This window comes from Pyxicephalus adspersus, chromosome 5 (genome assembly GCF_032062135.1).
Source record: "Pyxicephalus adspersus chromosome 5, UCB_Pads_2.0, whole genome shotgun sequence".
Classification (NCBI taxonomy): Eukaryota; Metazoa; Chordata; class Amphibia; order Anura; family Pyxicephalidae; genus Pyxicephalus; species Pyxicephalus adspersus.
The window spans coordinates 55,653,661-55,676,590 of NC_092862.1; the positions used below are offsets into that span (position 1 = coordinate 55,653,661).

The 22,930-nt window shown below is 37.6% G+C and overlaps 1 protein-coding gene across 3 annotated transcripts in view; it reads left to right on the plus strand.

The window, feature by feature from the left end:
- ATP9B (ATPase phospholipid transporting 9B (putative)) overlaps window positions 1-22,930 on the plus strand; it is a 161,975-nt gene that overhangs the window by 77,160 nt on the left and 61,885 nt on the right. For all 3 annotated transcript variants that reach the window (XM_072411551.1, XM_072411552.1, XM_072411553.1), the window contains 2 exons: window positions 4,937-5,012; window positions 15,233-15,309. In XM_072411551.1, coding sequence (XP_072267652.1) covers window positions 4,937-5,012; window positions 15,233-15,309 — 153 coding nt within the window. The remainder of the gene's footprint in view (window positions 1-4,936; window positions 5,013-15,232; window positions 15,310-22,930) is intronic.

Sequence of the window (22,930 nt, forward strand, 5' to 3'; positions counted from 1 at the left end):
CTATCTATTGGCTTGAGTTAGTAGATGTTTAAGCACATATTTAAAACGGACCCAACATTTTTATGCCAAGTCCTCAAAAATAAGGTCTTTTTTAAGGTTCCTTCCTGCTGTGAAATTCACAAAAATGTACCTGTAGGGACTAAAATTAGAATATGTACATACCTTATCCCCAACTACCACACTGCAGAGTGTGTATATCTATGATTTAACTCACAGATGTTCAATGACAACTGTTTCTTTAATATTTTGGAATATTATGATAACCTGTGTTTTAAAGCTCTTTTAAGTAACATAAAGTACCAGCTCCATTAAATACTTGTGGAATAAGAATTTTTGAGAATATAAAATATTATCAGTTATACAAGGTGCTATTATCTTGTATGTTAAAAAGTTGTGTGATGAAAATGTATGCATATATTTTATAAAAAAAAAAAAATCAAAACCTTGTTTAGCCAACTCTCCAGTTATCCCTTCCAACCCTCTTAACCTTGCATTATCAATCTTCAGTGTGAGCCATAAGCAGACTTCTCACTGCTCAATCCCTTTAGAATGTCTAACACTGCCTCACTTTGCCTAATGACCAAAAGGACTTCTTGGCATCTTCTTGCTTGTGCCAGAAATACTTCTATGTTAAATATGCAGTTTACATAACACACTTTAGGAGACATTGAACCGCGCATGTGCGGGGGGCCATGTGTCACTTAAAGGGGAAGAAAGTTCCCCCAGAGTGACGTCATGATGCCAGAACCCACCGCCGCCCTGAGCCTGCAATGCGTACCAGAGACGTTGTCCGCGGCTCTGGCCAGTACGCCACCCCAAGCGTGGTCCTTCTGACCCCACTGGGGGGTACACCGGCCAGAACCGTGGACCAGGAGTTGGGGACCCCAGCTATAAAACATTACTCACAGTAATGTTATCTTGATGATCTTCATGAATGCCACGTTAGAAAATTTGAATATTGAGTAGCCAAGGATCTTGAAAAAAGCTAGAAAGCAACGAAATCCAAATTTGAGCTGCATTTACACGAATGCTCAAAACCTCCCCACGTGTGTTTTTGACTGAAGCATCAAAACAGTCAATGCAAGCTTGAAAGCACTGACATGTCATGAAAAGGTTTCAGGTGACAAGCACCATACTTCAGACATAACTATGGTAACTCCCCCATGTAAAAGAGATAGTTATTATAACTGTAAAACCTAAGACAGCACAAAATCAGGTTAATAGGATTAAGCAGCAGCATTTTTCTAGAATGTGAAGTTCTCCTAAAGTTTTCATGCAATCACACACCAATTCCAATCTTTCATTTACTCACATTTCCCTGTCAGAGATACTGTGGGTCATCACAGGCAGACACACCCATTGAAACTTAAATATAACTATTTTACATCAACCTTCTTTACACAAAGGGCTCTATTTATAAAACAGGAAATCTGACATGCCCTTAAACATTTCCTTGTGGCAATCATTTACTGCCATTGAAACACATGGAACTGGAAGATTCCCACTAGGGAATGTTTGAGGGAATGTCAGATTCCTTTTTTTTTATAAATAAAGCCCAAGGTGTATTTTTGTTATTTATTCAATGCTTGGTTATACATATTATAATTTTATTTACTACCAACATATTCTGCATAGTTTAAATTGTTTTATTTATTTATTTTTTAAAAGCATACTCTTTCCACACATAGTGTATTTCTTTTAACATTGCTGGGATGAAAATAGTTATCACCTTAGATATAGTTTAAGCTGTTTTTCTTTACCTATTCTTCCTTTTAATGAAAACATCCATTAAATCTTAAACCGTTTCTTTATTTTTTTTCATTGAGGTCATCACTTTGCAAAAAGCAGCTTTGTGAAACAGTTAAACTTTCATGGTTACATTTTAAAGATGAAACCCAGAAAATTAAATTGATCTGTGGTCAAATGGGATTTGACACAAGTAAAATGGTATCATATATTGATGTTAGAACAATCCACTTATCTCTGAAAGATAATCTCAGAATTTGCTAAAAGAGCACTCTTTTTGCTTCCTCATGTTACTGTATATTCCTGCAAATTGCACAGAAAGTCAGAATTTTTCCTTTTTTTTTGTTCCTTTAAAGCCCAGGTGATGTGCTACTCCGCTTTGGCAAGCACCATTATTTAAATATACCTTTTAAATCTGGATATTTCAGTTTAAATACAGTAAATTTTGTTTGTAGCCAATCATTGTCACAAAAAAGTATACCTTTTATATTAGTCTTATTCAACCTTTTTAACCCTGAGAAACTCTTGAAGTCATTTTAGCTCTTAGAGAACCCCTACTAAAATCAAATTTTTTGAAAGGGTGATTATTTGAAAGAACTCGCCCTAACGGTGTTGGTTAGAGTAACACCTTTAAAGATATCTAAACACATCATAACAGTTTTGCAGTTGACTTTACCAAGTGGTGTTGTCCCCAGAACTATGCAGACGTCATCAAGTGGGGGGTCAGTCAGCCACAGTTTGCATAACGCCCAGCAATCCCTGAAGGAACCCTGAGGTTACATGTAGCTTGATGCCGTCTCAAGTTCTGAATTGTATAGTTTCTTGTAAAAAAAAAAAAAAAAAAAAAAACATTCTGTCAAGTGACAATGTTCTAACAGAACAATATCTGTTTCCACTCAACAGCACCAACCATGAAAAATCATTTATTAAAATAAAAACACAACTTGCTCTCTTTTAAAATAAAATTTATTAATGTCCCCTGTAAATCCATGTTAATCGGGTCATCCAGCAATGTAAATCTCGATGCTATCACAATGTACATCAAAAGAGACATTATCGGGTATGATGACCATCTATAGCTGTAACTGCACCCCTGGAAGTATATTACAGATTTGCTAGATTGTTCTAACAGTGCAGTGAACCCTGGATGACATTTTGACCAAAGGCATATGTGGTTTGTTCTTGTACAGGGGGTATATTTACAAAATGGCACTTAATATAAAGGGGTTAATTACATAAATAGCAAGAAATATAGTTACTTTTCCCAATACCCATATCTCTCCCTATGCATTTATTGTCAGTTTTCCATGGCTTTCCCTGCAGTAGATTTTAATACACTGACAAATAGCTGCTGATAGCCCACCCTTGTATAGTAAGAGGGTTGGTACATAACAAAGACCCTAATATTGGCCATTGTTACCCTGCTGATCATCGTGTAAAGCCCATGGCAAATCTGCCATAAATCAGGATCGCCAAACCTCGATTTCGCCAAGATTTGGTTTAAAATGCAAGTCAGCCTGGAACTTCATCCCTAACATGAGGTGTGCTTTGCCAAAAAAAAAAATCCATTTACTTTAGTAGTAGGAAGGTTTTGCTTGAAGCTGTCAAGATAAATAGAAATATTTTAGTTCCTTGCTGGAATTCCTTAAACCTCTTTTTAACCTAACATGTATAGATGGTTTGTGTTGGTTATGCCTCAGAAATACTTGTGTGGCTTAACATATGATCTGGTACAGGACTGCTGCCTGCCAAAATACAGCCCTGCTTTCATTTTTTATTTTTATAAACTCTTCCAAACATGTAGCGTGTAGTAAATGTACACGCATCTGCCCCAAAGTAATCATGATGAAGATCATGGATGAAATATGTAACAGTATGCACGTGCTGCAACAAATATGTTGGCAGAATGATTTTGGATGCCAAACCAGATACGTTTCAAGAAGGCGATTGTTTATACTGAACACACTTGAACAAGCAGTTGGTATCCTTTCCCCACCAATTAATTGTGATTGCTCTTTGTCTAATCCCATGTAACTAAAATAGCAGCAACTAATTAAGATGATTATTAAAGAACCTGAAGTAGCTACTTCTTGTTTAACTGCTTCTTTTCCTTACTAGTTCTGTGAGTTTAGCGTTTAGACAAAAAGATTTACCTGCCATTTAATTGATACTGTTTAAATCACTTTGTTAGTTTTATATATAATGATGTAAAAATCGAAATCTATATTAAGTTACAGAACTGAGGAAACACACAGTAAATAAACAGTGAGATTGATCCCTACATGTTGCAGATTTATAATCATTGCACAAAAAGTAGCAATGGCTTTTGCACAAAAGTTATGTAGAACTAAGCAGCCAGTAAAATCCCAGCTGTCGTGAGCTTTTCCCCAAAATTCAATCTAATAGTTGATTTGTGTACTGTGTTTAGAAGAGCAGTTTTTGTTTCCACCATTTTCAGGTAAATATTTCAGAAAGGAACAAGTGATGTCCCTTTTACAATAATGCGTCTTAGCTGTCTGATCACTCTGTGTTTCTGGAAACAAAGCTGAGCTGCACATGCGCAGCATCAGCTTTAGCTGCAAGTGAAAACCGGCAATCTTAGCTTACCTTGCGTGTGCCTTGAAAAAACGAGTTATGTCATCCTGGCACAATCAAGATGGCCGAAAATCAGCTCTGGGAGGAAGGGAAAGAAGATGACGGTGCCTTTGTTATGAAGTGGATAGGCAAATCACTAGGGTTTAGTTCTGCTTTAACTCAGGGCTGACTTTGAAAGAAAAAAAAATCCCCTCCACCCCCCAAGGAAGATTCTTGTTCCCACCGCTTCAGTGTTCGTGATAAAATTGTGCATTTAATGTAATGTTATGCGAACACAGTATCAGTGGCTAGAAAAAAATATATAAATATGAAATATTCAATATAAATTATTGAGAATGAATTTCCAAGCAGGAGTTAGTATAAAGTTTTAATCAGAAAGTAGGAGCTGAGATCAAACAGTTTGAGCTGTGCTTTCCCTTCAGAAAACTGAAAAAAAGCTTTGCCATTTGTGCACTGTGTATCATGGTTATTTATGGATAACTTACATAAAGCATCAGTTTAGAAACTTTTAAACCTTTAAATCGAATTTTAAATGTGCTGTAATGAATTTAATCACCTGTGGTTCTCATGTGTGTGGTATCATTGTGTCTTACAGGAAGATACTGACCCAGCCATACATGAAAGCCTTGGCATTGAAAATACACTGTGGGCAAGCACAGTTGTTGCATCTGGTAAGCTTAAAAGGAAACTGTAGTCCTTTTGGTGATTTTTATTTAAAAATCAGAAAGATGAACCTAATGTGCATTTTTGTAACCTCATTCTTTGGGTGGGGGGGGGGGGGCTGTTACAGCATTGCACATTGGAGAGCTTTAATAAATCAAGCCCAAAGATAGAGAAGATACACTTTCATCAGTGAACCTGATTGATCAGGAAAACCTGGTATAGATCTGGTCCAGGATTGAAAACATTTGCTAACAAATAACAACATACTTTTAAGAAATCCAATCCAGGTTTGCTGGATCACCCAGGTTCACTGATGAAAGTGTACCTTTTCCAGCCTTGGAGAGCTTTAATAAATCAGGCTTATGGGTGTTAAAACCCTTGTAATGTTTTTTGATTTACATACACTTTCAAAATAAGCAATGTAATGTGGTGATAACATGGCATTATAAAAGTATTGTATGCACTAGTTTTTTTTTTAATTGACCCCATGGTCTTGCTAACTAAAAACCATTTTAGATTTGAGTCGCTCTGGTCCCCTATTGTGTACCAGTGGTCATGTGCCAAGCCTTTAATTTACAAACAGCTCTATTCTTTGTGACAAGAGGTACTTTTATACAACACATTATACTGTATTTTGTTGAGGCTATTAATATTTTATGTGTCATATTGATAGTAAATTGTAAATATTAAAATCTTCCAGTATTTGTACAGCACTAACATATTACACAGTGCTTCACAGAGTCCATGTAATGTCCCAAGCTATGATCTCTCCATTTTAATAGCTCCTTGCATGCAACTTTCTTTAAAATGTGTTTTAACCGGTTAGCAATTAGGATTCCTTATTATAAATGTTTATTCACTGCATTACAATGTGTTAGTTAAACAATCACCAATCTATGTATTTTATACCACAATCAAACTTTTAACTATATTTCAACATCAGTACAAGTACTCTCTGGGTTATGCACGAATAGCATTACCTATATGATGGAAATATTAGTGCATTCAGGGGTTGGATTTTATAGAGTCTGCCCTCGCTGGTTTCTCTTAAAGGCAGATCACAAAGGACCCCTTCCAGTTTGTTTGTCACAGTATGTAATAAGGGTAATCTTGTAACCTTACTGCACCATTGTCAGTATCAGGTACTTCTTAAATCTGCTGTTCTATCCAAATTCAATATTTTTGTGTAAACTTGGCAGTTTTCAAAATGTTGAGGATAATTTTTTTAATTTTTTAGTTAAGGATGTCTCTTTTTTGATTTCTTTGTTTTTAATGAAAATAGTCCATGGCTGTTTGAAGCATTCGGACTGATAGGACTTAAGGCTCTGGTACATTGAAAGGCTTGAAAGTTTAAAATGGTTTACACATTTATATGTTTGTATGTTGTAACTCAGAGTGTTTTGCTTTGCTGTGAAATCACAAGCTTTATTAAATATGTTATAGAATTTAATTTGCAATGTCAAGTTTTCACTTAAAAAATCTACAACAACACATTTTTTCAATACGTTTTTCTAAAAGAGATAAGATATTTACAGCTTACACCAGAAATCAAAAGAATCCAACTAATAAAAAAAAAAATAGTGATCCCTGTTGAATGTAATAACTTTCATACAAGCCACCCAAGGGAGTCTACATCGTGTGTAAGTTTTTCTGAACTGTCATATGATCATATACTCTGGGATTTTTAATAAAGCACTTTAAATTGTTGTAATAGGTATCATTTCTAATGGACACTTATGCCTGGATTCATTGCACCTTATCTTCTGTGCATTGAATCCCTTATGCCCTTACATTAAACTGCTGTTACTGATCCTTCGTACTATCGATTTGTGGTCTTTCGCCTCTAAAATTGTCAGGACAGCAGCAATCAGAGCTGAAGATTTCTGAGGTATTCCCCACATAATTCCCATAGCATTTCTTCATAGCCCGACCTTGACCCTCATATCACTTGTTTTGACTTTTTGTCTGTGTTTGCACCAGATCTGTGTTTCAATATATCTGTATAGTTGTAAATGGTATACCTTAACAGGCTTGTGTTTATTCCTATGCAAATATATGCAGAATGAAATCATTTAGCTTTCTTATGTCTTACCAAATGTAAAAAAAAAATATTATAGTCAGATTATTATTATTATGCATGATTTGTTATGAAATAAAATAGATGTTTTTTTTTATAGGAATAGATACAAATTAGCGCTGTCCTGCAGTGGACTACTTTTAGTGCACTCATCAAACAGAGCTTTATTAACAAATATATTTTTTGTAAACTAGCTGTGTTTTTTTGTTCAGTTACCAGTAGGATAGGTTGAACCTTTGCCAATGATTTAATTTCCAAAGATGCTGGCTGCAGTGATGTCATCCTTACTTTACTACCAAGTTAATGACTTACCTAACACAAGCATGCAGGGTGGAAGTTTGGAATTTACTGTATGAATGTTTGTTTTAGGTGAGTGTCTTACTATGTATTAAATAAAAGATTATGACAGCCCCATACCCTGCACCTGTGGTAAGCCTGAATAAAGGCAAAAAAATGAATAAAGGTAAAACTGAAAAAAGGCAAAATATTGGCATTATCTTTTACACAGAGCTACATCTGACCCTTTCAGTGCTGATTAAGAGTGTTCATTATATGTTGAGTAGTTTTTTCATTCATAATATATCTTGGTACACTGTTCATGTACTAATAAAAGGGATTTTTTTTGTTTCTTAAAAAAAAAAAAGAACCCTTGAAATGTATTTTCGGATTTGGAAAACCTGCTAAAAAGGACAGCATCTACAGCCAAATGAACATTAGCATGGTCAGAAGGTGGAAGACAAAAGAATAAATTCAAATGAAGTGTTTAGTTGTCATCATTGGAATATTAAAAAAGCTGGTCCAAATGTACCACATCTCTAATTTACACTGACCAATATTGGTTAATCGTAATGCCATTTTTCATGTACAAACATATATATGTCACCTAACTAAAAAAAAACAACATTTATTTTAAAGATCCAAAAGTAAAAAGGTACATTTAGGGGCGTGGCCTAGCCGGCTAGCTGGATGGACGGCTGATCTGTGTCCTCCGCTAGTGTTGATCACCATCAGCAGCATCCCGGGCAGACACAGGCTTTTTTATGGGCAACAAACGAAGGGTTAGAGTGGGGAAGTTCCCCCCTACTCCAGCGCCCCAGCAGCACTTACTTCAGCCCTCCATACGGGCTTATATTGAGGATTCCTCGCCGGCCTACTCTCCTGCAGCTAAGATGGCACCGGCATCATCCCCGCGCACGTGGCAGCGGGGAGAGGAGGAACGGGACCCGGCTGTCACTGAGCTAAGACCCGCTGATGACTCTCCGGATGACAGGGAGATATCATCCGCATCACCTCACAGCCCTGCTTCTCCCTTACTGCACCCGGTGAGTCCTTCAACTTATAATGGGGAAATCTTCTCTTCAGTAACCTCCCCCATGCAGGGGACTCCCCAGCCATCAGATAACCGGGAGTCACTTAGAGGACAGGGGGGGTCTCCTGTGTGCTGGAGGAGCTCCCACACCATTGTGCAGACCAGCTCTACCGAGGGGACCCAGGGGGCACAAGCGCAGGGCTCCCCCTCGGGCACCGTGAGTCCCCCTTTTGTGGATGAAGCCCCTGCTGTTGGTGGGGACCTGGTGGAGGGGACACCTGGCTCAAAGGCCTGGCGGGGCTCTATTATGAGGGGAGAGAGAAACCATCGTATGCTGGATGACGGCCCTACTCCTCCCTGGCAGCAATACCTACACTCCTTACCCACCAAGGATGATTTTCAGAGATTAGTGACGGATGTCCAGACGACTTGCCGTGCTGAAATTGGGGCCTTGCGTGATGACCTGCACTCCCTGGCAGTTAGAGTTGATGATCTGGATGACACTGTACAAGCAACCAAGGTGGATATTACAACGCTCTCACACAAAATTGTGGACAGTGACCGGAAAATAAGAGAGCTTCAACGTTCACTTGAGGCTTTGGACAACAAATGTAGAAGGAATAATATTAGGGTACGGGGGCCTCCCTGAGGCGACACGTGACTCTGATCTTAAACCAGTTCTACAAGCTTTTTTTGGCAAGGTACTGGGGCGCCCATCTTCCAGGGTAGTACAAATATCTAGAGCGTTCCGAACCTCCAGGCAACCTGGGACGGCGGCGAGACCTCGAGATGTAATCTGCCAACTACTAGATGCAGATCTGAAGGATGAAATCATGACCACTGCCAGAAACATGCGTAATCTGGAATTCGATGGAGCTCCATTGCAGCTCGATCAGGACTTATCCTGGCATACATTACAACAACACCGCTTGCTTCAACCCCTGCTGACTGTGCTCAGAGATCAACGTATTCCTTACAGATGGGGTTCCCGTTCTGTCTGTCTGCCCGTCATGAAGGGAAGACGGCCTTATTGAGGTCTCCTGATGATTTATCCTCTTTCTGCAAGACCTTGGTAATAACTTGCCCTAAACTACCGGGCTGGGAGAGAGAGGAACCTTTGCGACCCCGCTCCCCACCTTGGCAGGTGGTGGCTTCTCGGAAGAGATCCAGGGGCAATTATCGGCACTCTGCATCCCCAAATGATCGTTCACCTAACCAACTTCGTTGATTCAACAGACTGATGTCTTACCAAGTACCCTTTTTTATATGTTGGTTCCTCACTATACTCCTTGTCCGCTCTGCCCATTGTTCTGTTGCTTTTTCAAAGTTTTCATAACGTGATTTTGCTGCTCTAATTGCCCTAATATGGCTGTTTTCAGGTTTTTCTGCTGTTTGCCTGGGTATATCATGGCCCTGGAGGGGGGTACGGGACCTTTTTTCTCCCCGGCCTCTCTGTGGTGGCCTAACACTGAAGGTGGTCGGCATTGGCCGTCCATAACTTAATGTGGATGGGAATTATAGATCTCCATCTTCGGGCCCTCTGGGTCCATGGTCCCTCTGGGAGGACTCAGCCACCTGCCCTGTACTTTTGTTCTCTGTTTCCCCTTATGTTGGAGATGCGGTAAACACAGAGGGACGATAGAGCACATATTTTGGTTCTGCCCCATTATTCAGAGATATTGGTCACGGGTTAACGATATATTATCTACTGTGGTCCAGCAGCCGGTCCCCTTGGATTCCATTTCTCATCTCCTAGGTCAGCCCTCTCTAGCACTCCCTAATGTGTCTCGCAAGCTAGCATCTCATATGCTAGTTGCAGCACGTACACTAATCCCCTCCAGATGGAAGGTGACTACGCCTCCCTCCATGGAAGATTTCTTTAAGCGAATCCAAGAGATCCGTCTAATGGAGTATCTTACAGCACTCATTAGGAATACAATGGACAAGTTTGAAATGGTCTGGGAAGCATGGGATCTTTATTATTCTAATTTGTCCAACTAATTAACAGGTTTCATTTAAAGTGGAAAATCCCACTTTGCAAAATACATGATCAGGCATGTGGTTTTTGCAGAAAGTGACAGACGATGTTCCTTCTGCAATAACTGTTTTACCTACCTATCTTATGCACCAGGGCACTGTCAAAAAAGCTGAGCTGCACATGGGAAGCCTGTCAATTCCAGGTTCCTTTGTATGTGCCGGGGACGAGTTATGTCATCCAGCACGGCCAAAAGGAGGGAGAGGGTGGCATCCTGCGATGGAATGGGGAATAAGTGAGTGACGCAGGTTTATTTTCACTTTAAAGAGCTACTCTAAAAAGTATAAGTTTTTATGCAAAATGGCTATTTTAACTGTTATAATGTTTAAAGACTCTTCAAGCATCTTTTTCAAACCAATTTTTATTAGTTTTATCATTTTACAGAAACAACATAAGAACATCAATTAACAAAGGGATAGAACAAAAATGAAAAATAAGGGGGGGGGGGGGACACTTGAAGTTGAAAAAATATAAAAGTTATCAACCATTTGTATTTGCAGAAAATGTAACATTTGTAATATACCATGTAGAGTATTGAAACTCATTCAAGATCGATGAGCTCTCCGTATTCGTAAAGGTACATAACATAAATTTGTACCATTGTTGCCTGAAACAAGTTATACGGTCATCACCCTGAATCCGGGCGTCCAACATCTCAGTATGAAATAAAGCTTTCAAGGAGGTGATGACTTGTTCCAATGTGGGAGGTAACGGTTGAGTCCAATTGCGCATAATCATTCTTCTGGCAGCCAACAAACAGACATTAGTCCAACGTTGTAAAGAACGGGGCATACCATCCTGGGTGGCCTGTTCCCATGAGCCGAACAGAAGGAGGGAAGGGGTGTTAGGGATAAGATATCCAGTAACTTTTGACACAAACACAGTAATCTGGCGCCAGAAATGCTCTATATCTGGACAGAACCAAAGGCGGTGAGTGAGAGAGGCATTGGCACTATTACATTTAGGACATTGAAAATGCCATTGCTCAGGTTGTACATCTAACGTTGCAGGCCGGAACACCTTGTAGGCTCTATGTAACAGCATAAACTGCGTCTCTCTCCATACCTCATTTACAATGGACTTTCTGACTGTCAAGTAACCCTGTATAACTATATCAACAATCCCCGGATCAGGAAAATCTCTTTGCCAAAGTTTTACATTGGAGACTGATAGGGGTTTAATAAAGGATGGCAACAGATAGGCATGTATATTAGATATGCTCGGAGGGGATAGCGTTAAGAGCCTGTCAAAGCCACTGGAACCCAAAAAGTTTACATTCTGCGGAACCAAAGATCTGAGATAGGACACCGCCTGGCCATAGTACAGGGGATGGAGCGCCCATCCAGGAATATTATACTTATTTTGCAGAGCTGAAAGGGGTAGTTTAGACATATCCTGTCCAAAAAGATCTTTAAAATAAATCAGGCCCTTCTCTTTCCAAATTCTAAATGCTCCATATTCCTGTGCTTGGGGAAACAGGGGATTGCCACATATAGGAAGGTATTGAGAGAATCGGAAGGGAAGTTTGAATTTTTGTCTAATCACCTTCCACGCAATTATCGTATCCCTGATTATCAAGTTATTGCGCAAAGATGGTGGAAGTGCTGCCAATTTGTTCAAGCATCTTATTGTATGCAAACTGAATTTTATGGTACCATCATATCCAACTGGTAAGAATATGTAGAATTATGTAACATGTTCCTCCTATCGCCTCATCAGGAACATATTTAATTATCATGCTACAATGGCCATGGCTAAATGCTGTTAGTTTTACACAAGCTCCACCCCTTGTGTTTTGTGATTATTTAATAAAATGCCATGTACTGGATGTGCTGGAGAATGTGCTGGAGACAGCATGTGATCTGCTTTTCTACAGTGCGGACCACCAAATAAGTAAGATGGCTTTATGTTTCTTAACATTAAAGAGCTTTCTGACTCCTCTCAGCAAACCTTTCCCTCTACATTTCTATTGCTGCATATATCTAAAAAGGAGAATCCAGTGTTCTTTTCGGTTCATTTTTGCACCATTATCTTTACTTTAAAAGTTGACAGTAACATATTTGTCTGCTTTATGAATATCTTTACACACTAATTTGTTAGTGATAATAAGTTGTTTCTTAATTGCTGTTCACCTTTGCATTCCAGACAGCAGTACATAAAATGATTAATTATTGTTAATTCTTTCTCTTGTCTGGGCGACTCTGGGAATATTTAGAATACATGTAAGTTTATAAGAGGCCCTTCTCTGCCATCATGTTCATCCAATATTAATAGCACATTCATCTCTTGAAAGAGTCAGACATAATGCATTGGGAAATTAAGATGGGAATATTGATTAGCTGCTTCATTGTACAGAAACGATGGAGATGACTCTTATCTGGAGGAAAATGTAGCAAGTGACTGTTTTGAAGAGCAAAGACAATGTTTCATGTTTTTAAATTACATTGAAAATGTATGGTAACACCAATCATATAATATCTCAAATATATATAAGTAAAAAGTTTAGTGTGAGGAACTTTAAAGACTTTAAACTATTTCTAATGGGTTGAAATTATATTTGTTCCTGCCTTACCTTGTACCTTACACATGCTTCTCTCCTATATTACTGCTTACTCTAAATTATATACATAATGCCTTGAACTTCTCACAGTGTTCATTTAGGTGGAAGTAAACTAAAACCTTACCCAATACATAAAATATACACTTACCTGCAATCAGGCAGAGCAGTTGATTGGTCCAGAGGTCTCTTGCATCAGGTCCCACGTTGTGCCGACATCTTCTCCTCTTCCGAAACAGATCGCGAGATCAGGTGATGTAGATGGGGGAAAAAAACTTGCCGATCTCACTCCACATGCGGGGAGTTTTTTTCTCCTCGCAGGAGGAGCACCCAAGAGCCTCCCAGAGTGCTTGACATATAGGTATCCTGGGAGGCTTTGCACTCTTATTCATTCTAGATAGCTTAGGCGCCTAGGGGGCGATGCTGCACCCTTATTTTAAGGTGTTGCATTTAAAAAAAACAAACAGATCTTTTACTTAACATAAAAGGGTTGTCTACCCTTTTATGTAAAGTCAAACTTCTGAGTTTAGTTACCTTTTAAAAGCTGCAGCAAGTCCGATAAAAACAGCTTCATTCATTTTCTGGCTGGAGAACATCTAATATCATGTAGCCCTTTCCTCTCTAGCCTTACTGTACTTTTCTGCTACTTTCATTCATTGGATTTTAGTTTGTACAACCATAAACGTAAAGGCAGTACTACAGTTTCCTGTTTCCAAGAAGCTACGTGCAGCACCATTCTGAGCCATTCCACCAGCCGTAATCTACCTGCATTGCATACAAAGGCACGGAATCCCAGTGATCATGTCACTGGGTCTAGAATAAGGCATGTGGTGAAAACAGCTTTTATTTCATCAGCATGTTGATGAGGAGGGAATGATAAAACCAGGGAAAGCAACACATCTGAATGAAAAGGACAATGAGGTGGATATTATGGAGAGAGTGCACAACTGGTTGGCGTGAAAGAGGTCATCTAAGAACTGTTATCTCTGGACAGATGTGAGCCTTGGACACCATCAGTCTTTCACCTACAATGTCTGTTTCACAACAGTTAACACCTTCAGCCATATAATTTGAAGGTTTAACACTTTTCAAACCGTCTGACACCAAGGATAGGAATGATTTTTATAGAACAGGGTAGTTCAACAAATTTCACAATTTTAGGGCCAATTTAGACCCAAAGTAAGCTGCAGCATTCTGCCGCAGGCTCAACTACAGTCTTAACTTCTTCCATTAAAAGTGGATGTAGGAAGTGGGGACACTTTTTTGCACATGGTTGCAGCAGATGATAGCATGGTTCCCAAAAGCTGCATGTCACTTTCAGTCATGCAGTTGTTGCCTGAAGATCTGGGCCTTGGGCGTGTGCAGGTGTGTTTGCCACAGGGTTGTTTGCTGTTTGCCAAAAGCTGCCAGCTATAGGGCTGATTTATTAAAGCTCTCCAAGGCTGAAGAGGATACACTTTCATCATTAAAGCTGGATACATTCAAGGTTTGCTGGATCACCCAGCTTCACTGATGATAATGTATCTTTTCCAGCCTTGGAGAGCTTTAATAAATCGGGCCCTATGTCCTTATGCTTTCCTATAGGAGATTACCTTTCATTTCATGTTGCCTCAGAGAACAGAAAATCAAAGTAAGTCTTTACAAAAACATACAAACTGCAATGAAATGTTTACGGTGGCTTTGAGCTCACATAACAAAAGTTATCTCCCTATGATGGTGTAGCAATGATGCTACAGTGCCGCTGTATTCATATCTCTCATGTAGGCTGCTGGCACTACTGTGAGGTAAAAACAAAAAAAAGTTGCAGAGGGGCACATCAATTAGTAGTTAGCATTTTCACTGCTGATTTACAACCCTGTAGATTACCAATCATTGTTTGGCTACATCCAATCCTGTTCCAGGTTAAAGCATTGCCCTTACTGCTGAAATCCATCTGGTAGCCTGCAGTGTCTAGAAGGGGTAGAGCATGGGACACAAGGGAAATGCTTCAGTTTTAGAAATTAAAGTTTTTTTTCTTTACTCTATAAGGGTTGCTCATCATATTTTATTTGGATTTGATACCTAGTTAGACTTTAGTTTTGCTTTATTTAAACGAAGTGTTGTAAAGATTTAATAGTGGTAGTAACTGGCAACTTGGGCTTATATTCATATTTTTGGGTTATAGTGATATAGCAACTAGTTTTTGTACAGACTAAACTTTTAAAACTTTTATTCATCTAATTTGTCATGTTTTTACTATTGTATTTCTAGGTACTGTAATAGGTGTTGTCATTTATACTGGAAAAGAGACCAGAAGTGTGATGAATACATCAAATCCAAAAAACAAGGTACTTTTTTTTTTCCTTTAAAGCTGCACCTTTACGGGTATACAAACAATATTTAATGCCGGTAATAATGATGAGTTTAAGATAATAGAAACTATTTGTACCTTTAAGCTAGCATTTTTACTTAAGAAAAGTAAACACCCAGCACACCAGAAGTTCCAATCTTTCCTTGTCGTTTATTACATCCTTACTGTTTTTGTATTTAAACAATCTGGGTGACATCTTGTTTCAGGTTGACAATGCAGACAAGTGACTCTCTACTGTTGTAAGACTGTCCTGTTAATCTCAGAAATGTATATAGTGCTGGCCATTGCATTTACACATTAACTTTTAAACGCACATTCAGCATTTTGGTATGGATATCTCTTTTGAGCTGGATGTCTCTTCCTATGTTTATCCAAGTAACATAAACATTGTGTTAATACTTAACAAGTAACAGACATAGCCTCACATGATATGTTTTTAGGCATATTCAGCATCGAAGGAGGAGTTAATGTGACATTTTGTCGTTTGGATAATGAATCATCTATTGAAGGGTCTCCAGAAATGAGGAACAGGATGGTTTAGTAATTTGCCTCAGGAAAACAAAGCTGTCAATATGTGTCTGAAATCGGCAGCTAGTGTTGAACGTTGACGACTGTTTTGTTTAATGTGTTGATGGTTTTTGCCAGAATAAAATGTCCATCATGACTGTCTATTTCTCATGAGAACTAGATTCCCTGCAGCGGAGAAAAGGGCCACATTAACTGTCCAGATTCTAATGCGAATTCCTCTTCTTATTAGTTGTTCTGTCTCATTATGGAAACTTTAAATATTTGGCTTGGTTCTATAAAATGTATTGCATAGGCATTACTATGCTACATCACTGTTTCTGTGTAAATAAAAAATAAACTTTTAATGAAAAAAGTACAGAAAGTTGAAAAATAAATTTGTAACTTAAAAGAAAAATGACACTCATGTTTCTGGGTTATCAGTCTTAGACTATGTGCTTATTCAGTGGCATTCGAATTAACTTAATATTACACTTACATTATTACATACCAGCAATGCGCCCTCTCAACAAGGAAGACCTTTTTTAGTAGTAGGCCATTCCCATCAGTTACTAGGATGTTCTCCGTAATGTTTTTTAGGGATCCTCCTGCAACTCAAATCACAGTCAGAAATAAGAAACATTATATTCTCACATCCAATTTTCTGTCATTTACTGGTCGTCTTTATCTTAGCATATCTTATTTCAGTTGTGAGTGAACTAAAGCGCCATTTGAATTCTTTTATTTTTATCTGGAGGATCTTTTCTACAAGGTTTCTGACTCACCTCAACAACAAGTTAGGCAGGGGAGTTTCATATATTTTGCTGTATTATCTTTTATGTAAAATCAAAGGAATATTTTGCAGTGTAAAATGCTGAACAGTGTTCAACCCAAAACATTTTTTAAGTTGGGTGGGAAGAAATTGTATGTGGGTTGGCAGCCCTTGTATTGTGACCCAAATCATCAGTAACCACCCAAGATTAGCCAGGTTGTTACTAGAAAGTGCCGGTTGGTGAGCCTGGCTAAAAGGGGCTGGGGAGAACACTGCTGAAGCAAACATTATAAATACATAAATATTCAATGGTCATGGTAATGGTCAATGGTGACTTCAGTTCATCCTAAACTTTAGAGACTGACAAAGGATGCAAATAAAAGGATCTGACTTTGCTGTTGTGACATATGTTGTACATATGTTTCTTATCTTTCTTATCTATCACTGAAGCCAAAACATCACATGGGTGAGCTTTTTTTGAAAATGAGGTTCAGCCTCGTATTTTTATTAGCACTTGGTTCCTTTAATTATTTTTTTCACATCGGCATGACATACCTTCAATTCTTTTCAAAGTCATTGTTTTAATTTGCAATTTTGTACAAAGAAGTCAGCAAAATAAACTATTGCTGTGTGGCATACCATTCTAAAACCTTTGTCATTAACATTGCACACACACCCTTTACTGCTACAACATATCACATAGAGTGTATTTTATAAAATGTATCTTTTTGTTTTTGTAAAAATAATTTTTATCCTGTTTTGTACTTACTGTGTTTAAAATGAAAAGTATATACCATTGCTTTTTAAAACTGTTAAGATCTTGATAGAACAACTCTTTCACTGATTCTTTTCTCTTAAGGTGCGTACACACTTCCAATTTTTATCGTTCCAATCGAACGACGAACGATCGATTGGGCAAAAAATCGTTCGTAAAAAAGTAACCAACGACGCCGACGAACGAGGAAAGTCGCTGGAAACGAACGACCGGACCGACGGATCGGATTGGACGACGATCGTTGAACATCGTTCGTGTGTACGGTCGTTCGTTGATCGTCCATGTTCAGAGCATGCGTGATGAACGAACGTCCGTTCACTTTCCTGTCGTGCACATAGTTCCTCTATCGCTTAAACGATCGTATCTATTGTGTGTACAATATCTACGAACGATCGTGTCGTTACCTCTATGTGCAGGATCGGTGCTATACGATCGTTCGTGTATATCGTGCAGGAACGTTCGTCGTTCGTTTTCCGACGATAATAATTGGAAGTGTGTACGTAGCTTTAGTGTATTGCTGCTTCACTCATTTACAGTGGCACATAAGAAGGGTTTGCATGGCACTCTTGATTGTGATAAAAGACTTCATGTCTTTAAAAGAGAATGCTGAACTTTTACTACCGATTCACTTACTTATTACTTTATTTTTTATCAGAACATTAATGTGAGTATCATTTTGTAGATATGTTAAACGTATATCTGTCTTTGTTGCACAGTTTTTAGGGATACTTATCCTTGAGTATATAGACAGTTCAGTCAGAGTATTCTAAATTTTATCATAATATAATTGTATTTATTTGTTTTATTTTTTTTTTTTTTTTTACTTGATACTAAATAGGAGATGTACCCACTTTAGGAAAGAAACCACTCAATAATATTTTTTGAATATATTGCCTTGGCAGATTGCTGTTCTCTTGCAATTCCTAATAATCTGAAGAAAGAACATAGGTATTAGGAATGATAATACAAATTGCCTGCAGCAATTATCGAAATCTCTAGAGTGTATTGATTTGTGTTTCTAATTGGAAAAAAGATGCTTTATTGTGTGACTAAGTGAGACAGGTGATGCATCCTTTTATGCATAATGCAGATGTCCACATTTAAACTATTGGTGCATAGGGATGTACTTTATTATGGTAGTTCAGTTTAATTGTAAATATATATCTTTTGCACTTTTCATTTAAACTACTTAGTTAACCAGCTTCAGATTTTCAATCCCTTTGGATTTTGTAATTTGCATTGGCAGGTTAAAGAAAACTACAGTTTAAATATATTAAGCATAAACCTTGGACTTACAAAGAGCAAAACTTCCAAAATGTAATACCTGTTGTTATCAATAAGTCCTGCATAGAGAGGGGTGAGTTTGATGTCATTGATCCCAACATATCCTCTCCACCATATTCACTTCTGAAACATCTGTAACATTTAGGGCTGGCAAAAATATTTGGAGTGCACTCTTTGTATTCCTATGACAAAAGGGGAGCTGTTGACCCAATATTGTTCCTGAAAGAAAGGATTCATTTTAGCCAACAGAGCCCTTCCTACTACTTGATTAAGGTTATCAGAGGTCCCACATCACTGACCTCTGAAGTAGACAAATTCTGCCATATTACACAGAAAGCTAAGACAAGTTTTGTCAGGGTTTTACTTTGAATAATAATACTTTTTATGTCAGGGGTTATAAATACAGTCATTAAAAGATTGGGAAAGTTTTAGACATTAGATGGATGGATTTTGAAAGTGTTAGCCCTCCAGTTTACCACAGTTATCATTTAAATTCAAAAGAGTTGTTAAAATCCCAAGACTGGTAAAATTTGCAGACATTTAAAGGTGGTGAAGTCTTCTGCTCCTGAGATGCTGCATGAAACGTCTAAATACATTTTTGATTTACTGGATCACCTAGGTTCCCCCATGATAGTCTTTCTATCTTCTTCAGTATTGGAGAGCTGTAATAAATCAGCTTTGCCATTGAGTGTCAAAATTAAAACTTCAGTGCCTAAAATGCTTTTCTTGCCTGAGGAAACAATCACATAATCCAAATAATTTCATTTTCCAGACAGAATAATGATTTGCATTTTAAATAGAATTGAACTAATTATCACATTTTTACCGCAAGCCCCTGCTGAGTGGTAAAAGTCAGTGCATGAATGTCATTCTGTACTTTGGAGGTGATAGGCAGCTAGTACAGATTATGTATAATAACCATCAGCAGGATTTTTAAAAGTATAATCAATTCTACCCATATAGATATTTCTTAAACCTTGTCAGTCTTTATAAAGTTGTGTCTGTAAGAAGTAAAGGTCATTTTTGGAAACTAATTAACCCTATGGGAAATAGGTGTACAACAAATGCACTGACTTTGAGTAGTTTTTCCTATTTTTGTGAAGAGTAAGTTAATTGATGAAAGATAAAAAAAAACATTTCTTATGCTGATTGGAAGCACAGAGCAGACTCAAACGTACTTCAGTCTCTCTTACTTTTTTTAACGTTCCATAGGCATTCCGTTTTAGCTTCCTATGAATGCATTGTGCTTGTGTTAAAATGTCTTTTACTACAATAGTGCTAGGAGATAATGTGGTAGTAAAGAATGGGCTACTAAATTAGCAACCAAGGAAAAAAGTCTTGTTTCTCTTTCTTTCTCCAGCTTTGCCTCCCTATTTGCTAATTTTTACAGGAGTAACAGCTTGATGTCAGCTGATTTTCTAAAACACATGGCCAAATTGTACCATTCTAGCTAGCTCCTAGTAAATTTGTTTCCTCATTCTGAAATATTGTTGAAACCTACTGTAGGATTTACTGTGCATCCAAGATTCATTTTATGACTGAAAGCACCCGCTTTTGGTATAACCTGACATCCTCTATATAAAAATATTTTTACTGTAAATTTAAGCTAAATTCGCAACAAGTAGATGCAGTTATTGTATTTCTTTACAGAGAACACAATGTATGATAACCACACTTGGTGGCCATTTGGGTACCTACACTTCTTTAAGCGAACTATATTACCATCTGTAAAGATTTGGGGATGTCCTTCTACTTGCACATCATCCACAGCTGGATGAGAGAGTTAGCTTTATTAGTAATTTTGGGTATATGGTCTAAAATGTTTACAAAGAGTTAAAATCATAGAAATATGGCAGTTTTAATTGCGCTTGTTTGTGGAGATGCATTTTTTGGGGGGTGTCGTTCTGATGCTTGTATTACAAATACGTGAATAATTGAACCAGAACAAGCAAGTATCCTGATTTATTCTCATTACAGGCTAGAGGTTTACTGGTGATTATGACCAGAACGCATGAGAACCTTAAAGCATTTTGCAAAAAAAATTAGCAGTGATAGTTTACATATTACTATCCCTACTAGTTTATCTTAAAAATGTTGCAGCCAACTGATGAAACCCTCTGTGTTCCTTGTGCCAAAATATACGCATTGTTCAATGTTTCAGTAAATCTAAATGCTGGCATTCCCTCTCTAAATTCAAATTTCTTCTTGATACATTTTTTTTAAATAATTTGTACTTAAATTAAATCCCAAGTGTTGAAATAAACACCTGAACTGCTAGTTGCAACACATAGCAAGAACCTCAGTTCCCTTTATTCTTTCTGTATCAAGGGTAGGGAATTACTGGAAGTACTGTCATTTCATTATTTCATTATTCCATTCCTTATCAGCAGCCAGATTTCACCCTTTCTGCTTGTCAAAAGCTCCACCATTGGCCTATCACTGATACAGACATACACCTGCTTATCTAGCGCTTAGGGGTTGGGTCCAGGTCTTTTGCTTGGGATTCTGCCTAATATCGTGTCTATTACTGCATATGAAGAGGAACCAGATTCTGAGACATGCCTACTATGTGCTGCAACTAATCATTCAGATCTATGTCTTCATACTTATTGTTCAATTCCATGAAAAGTGCCTTACAATATATCGTGAATCAATGGTAGATATTCAGTGTAAGGTTCTTTGAAGTAGAAATATTATGAACATTATATATTATGCAATGTATCACAATAAGCCACTGATATGAGCATTAGTAAATATGAAGTTGTTGAAGGGTGTGATTTTTCTAAATATTCTAAATTAAATTCAAGTCAGACATTATTAATAAACTCCAAGCTTAGTATTTGTTTTTTTTTTTAAGATTATTTCATATTAGGGGAAAGTTTTTGTGTGTGTTTTTTTTAATCCTTATGAAATAAAGAGAATTACACCAAATGCCTGAGGAGCTACATCATCATATCCAAATGCAGAAATATTCACCTCAGCACCCAGAAAAAGCAGCAGCAGAAATGGTGATGGTTAACACAGTGGTTAGTGGAGCCGGACCTGTGAAAGTGAGAAGAAAGCACATACTTTTATATAAAGTCAAGAGGTTCACACCACCAATAAAGGTTTAATTTCTCTTCAGTTTTAATTCCACTTATTCCAGTGAGAGACTTGCTTGGCAATCTTTTTAAGTTCTTCTTCTAACTTGCCATGGTCCTGCAAGTGTCAGCTTGTTGCATGCATTTCAAATGTAGATTGCATGTGACTGTGACTACACACATTTGTAGGGTATTTCCACCTTAACTGCACTACAATTGTGTTATAGCTGCTTGGGTGGTAGACAGGAGCTTGAAACAAAAATAGCAGGGGAGGGGGGTATCAGGAGCACTAAGATGTGATAAAAGATAAAAAATAGTTCTTTTAAAAACTTGTAGTAAGAAAATTGTTGATAATTTGCAGTGCTTTAGAAAACTACATAACATAAAGTTTAGATCTTCTATAAGTGTGTATTTTTACTTTGAAATATGCATATGGCTGCTTGAAAATCATTTTATATTGCATAACAAGTACCTGTTGTAGGCTAAGAAAGATGAATTGCTGCATTTTAAAATTAAACTTCTTTGCATTTTCTTCAGAGTTGCACTTGAAATGGATGCCTTTGTAATTTTTTTTCTTTTCATCATAATCACCCTCATTTTTCAATCACTGGTTCAATTGCTGTGTGTTTGTGTTAATAATTGCTCACAAAGCATAAGATAGGGAGGGAGAAGCTTGTATTGAAAGTGCATCTCAGGGTGCCAAAATAAGGCTTGGCATACAAATGTTCAAACTGCTTAAAACACACAGAATGTTAAAATGCGTTTTAAAGAAACTATCCTTTGCTGCATTTTACATTTAGAGATGTCTGGTAAATAACCTGCTGAGAAATATAGTCCCCTTTTTTTTCTCTTAACTTGTAAGAATATTGAGGGAAATTGGTGCCAATACGCAGGAGACGAAATTTGGTTTCATACTTCATAATTGTCATAATTCTGAAAACATGGACCTGTAAAGTATATAAAGGAATGTGTTAAATGTTTATCTTATTTGCTTATTGGTGACATCAACAGGGGCTCTATATTCAGTTAGCTAAATGGTTTAATCACTATTTATGCACAAAAATACAGATTTCAATTATTCATTTTTCAGCAGCAAACCTCTTTCTTCCTGATCAGATATTTACCTAAAAGAGGTGCAAGTTTACATTAGCAACTATTTCCACAGTGGCAGTTGACAAAGAAC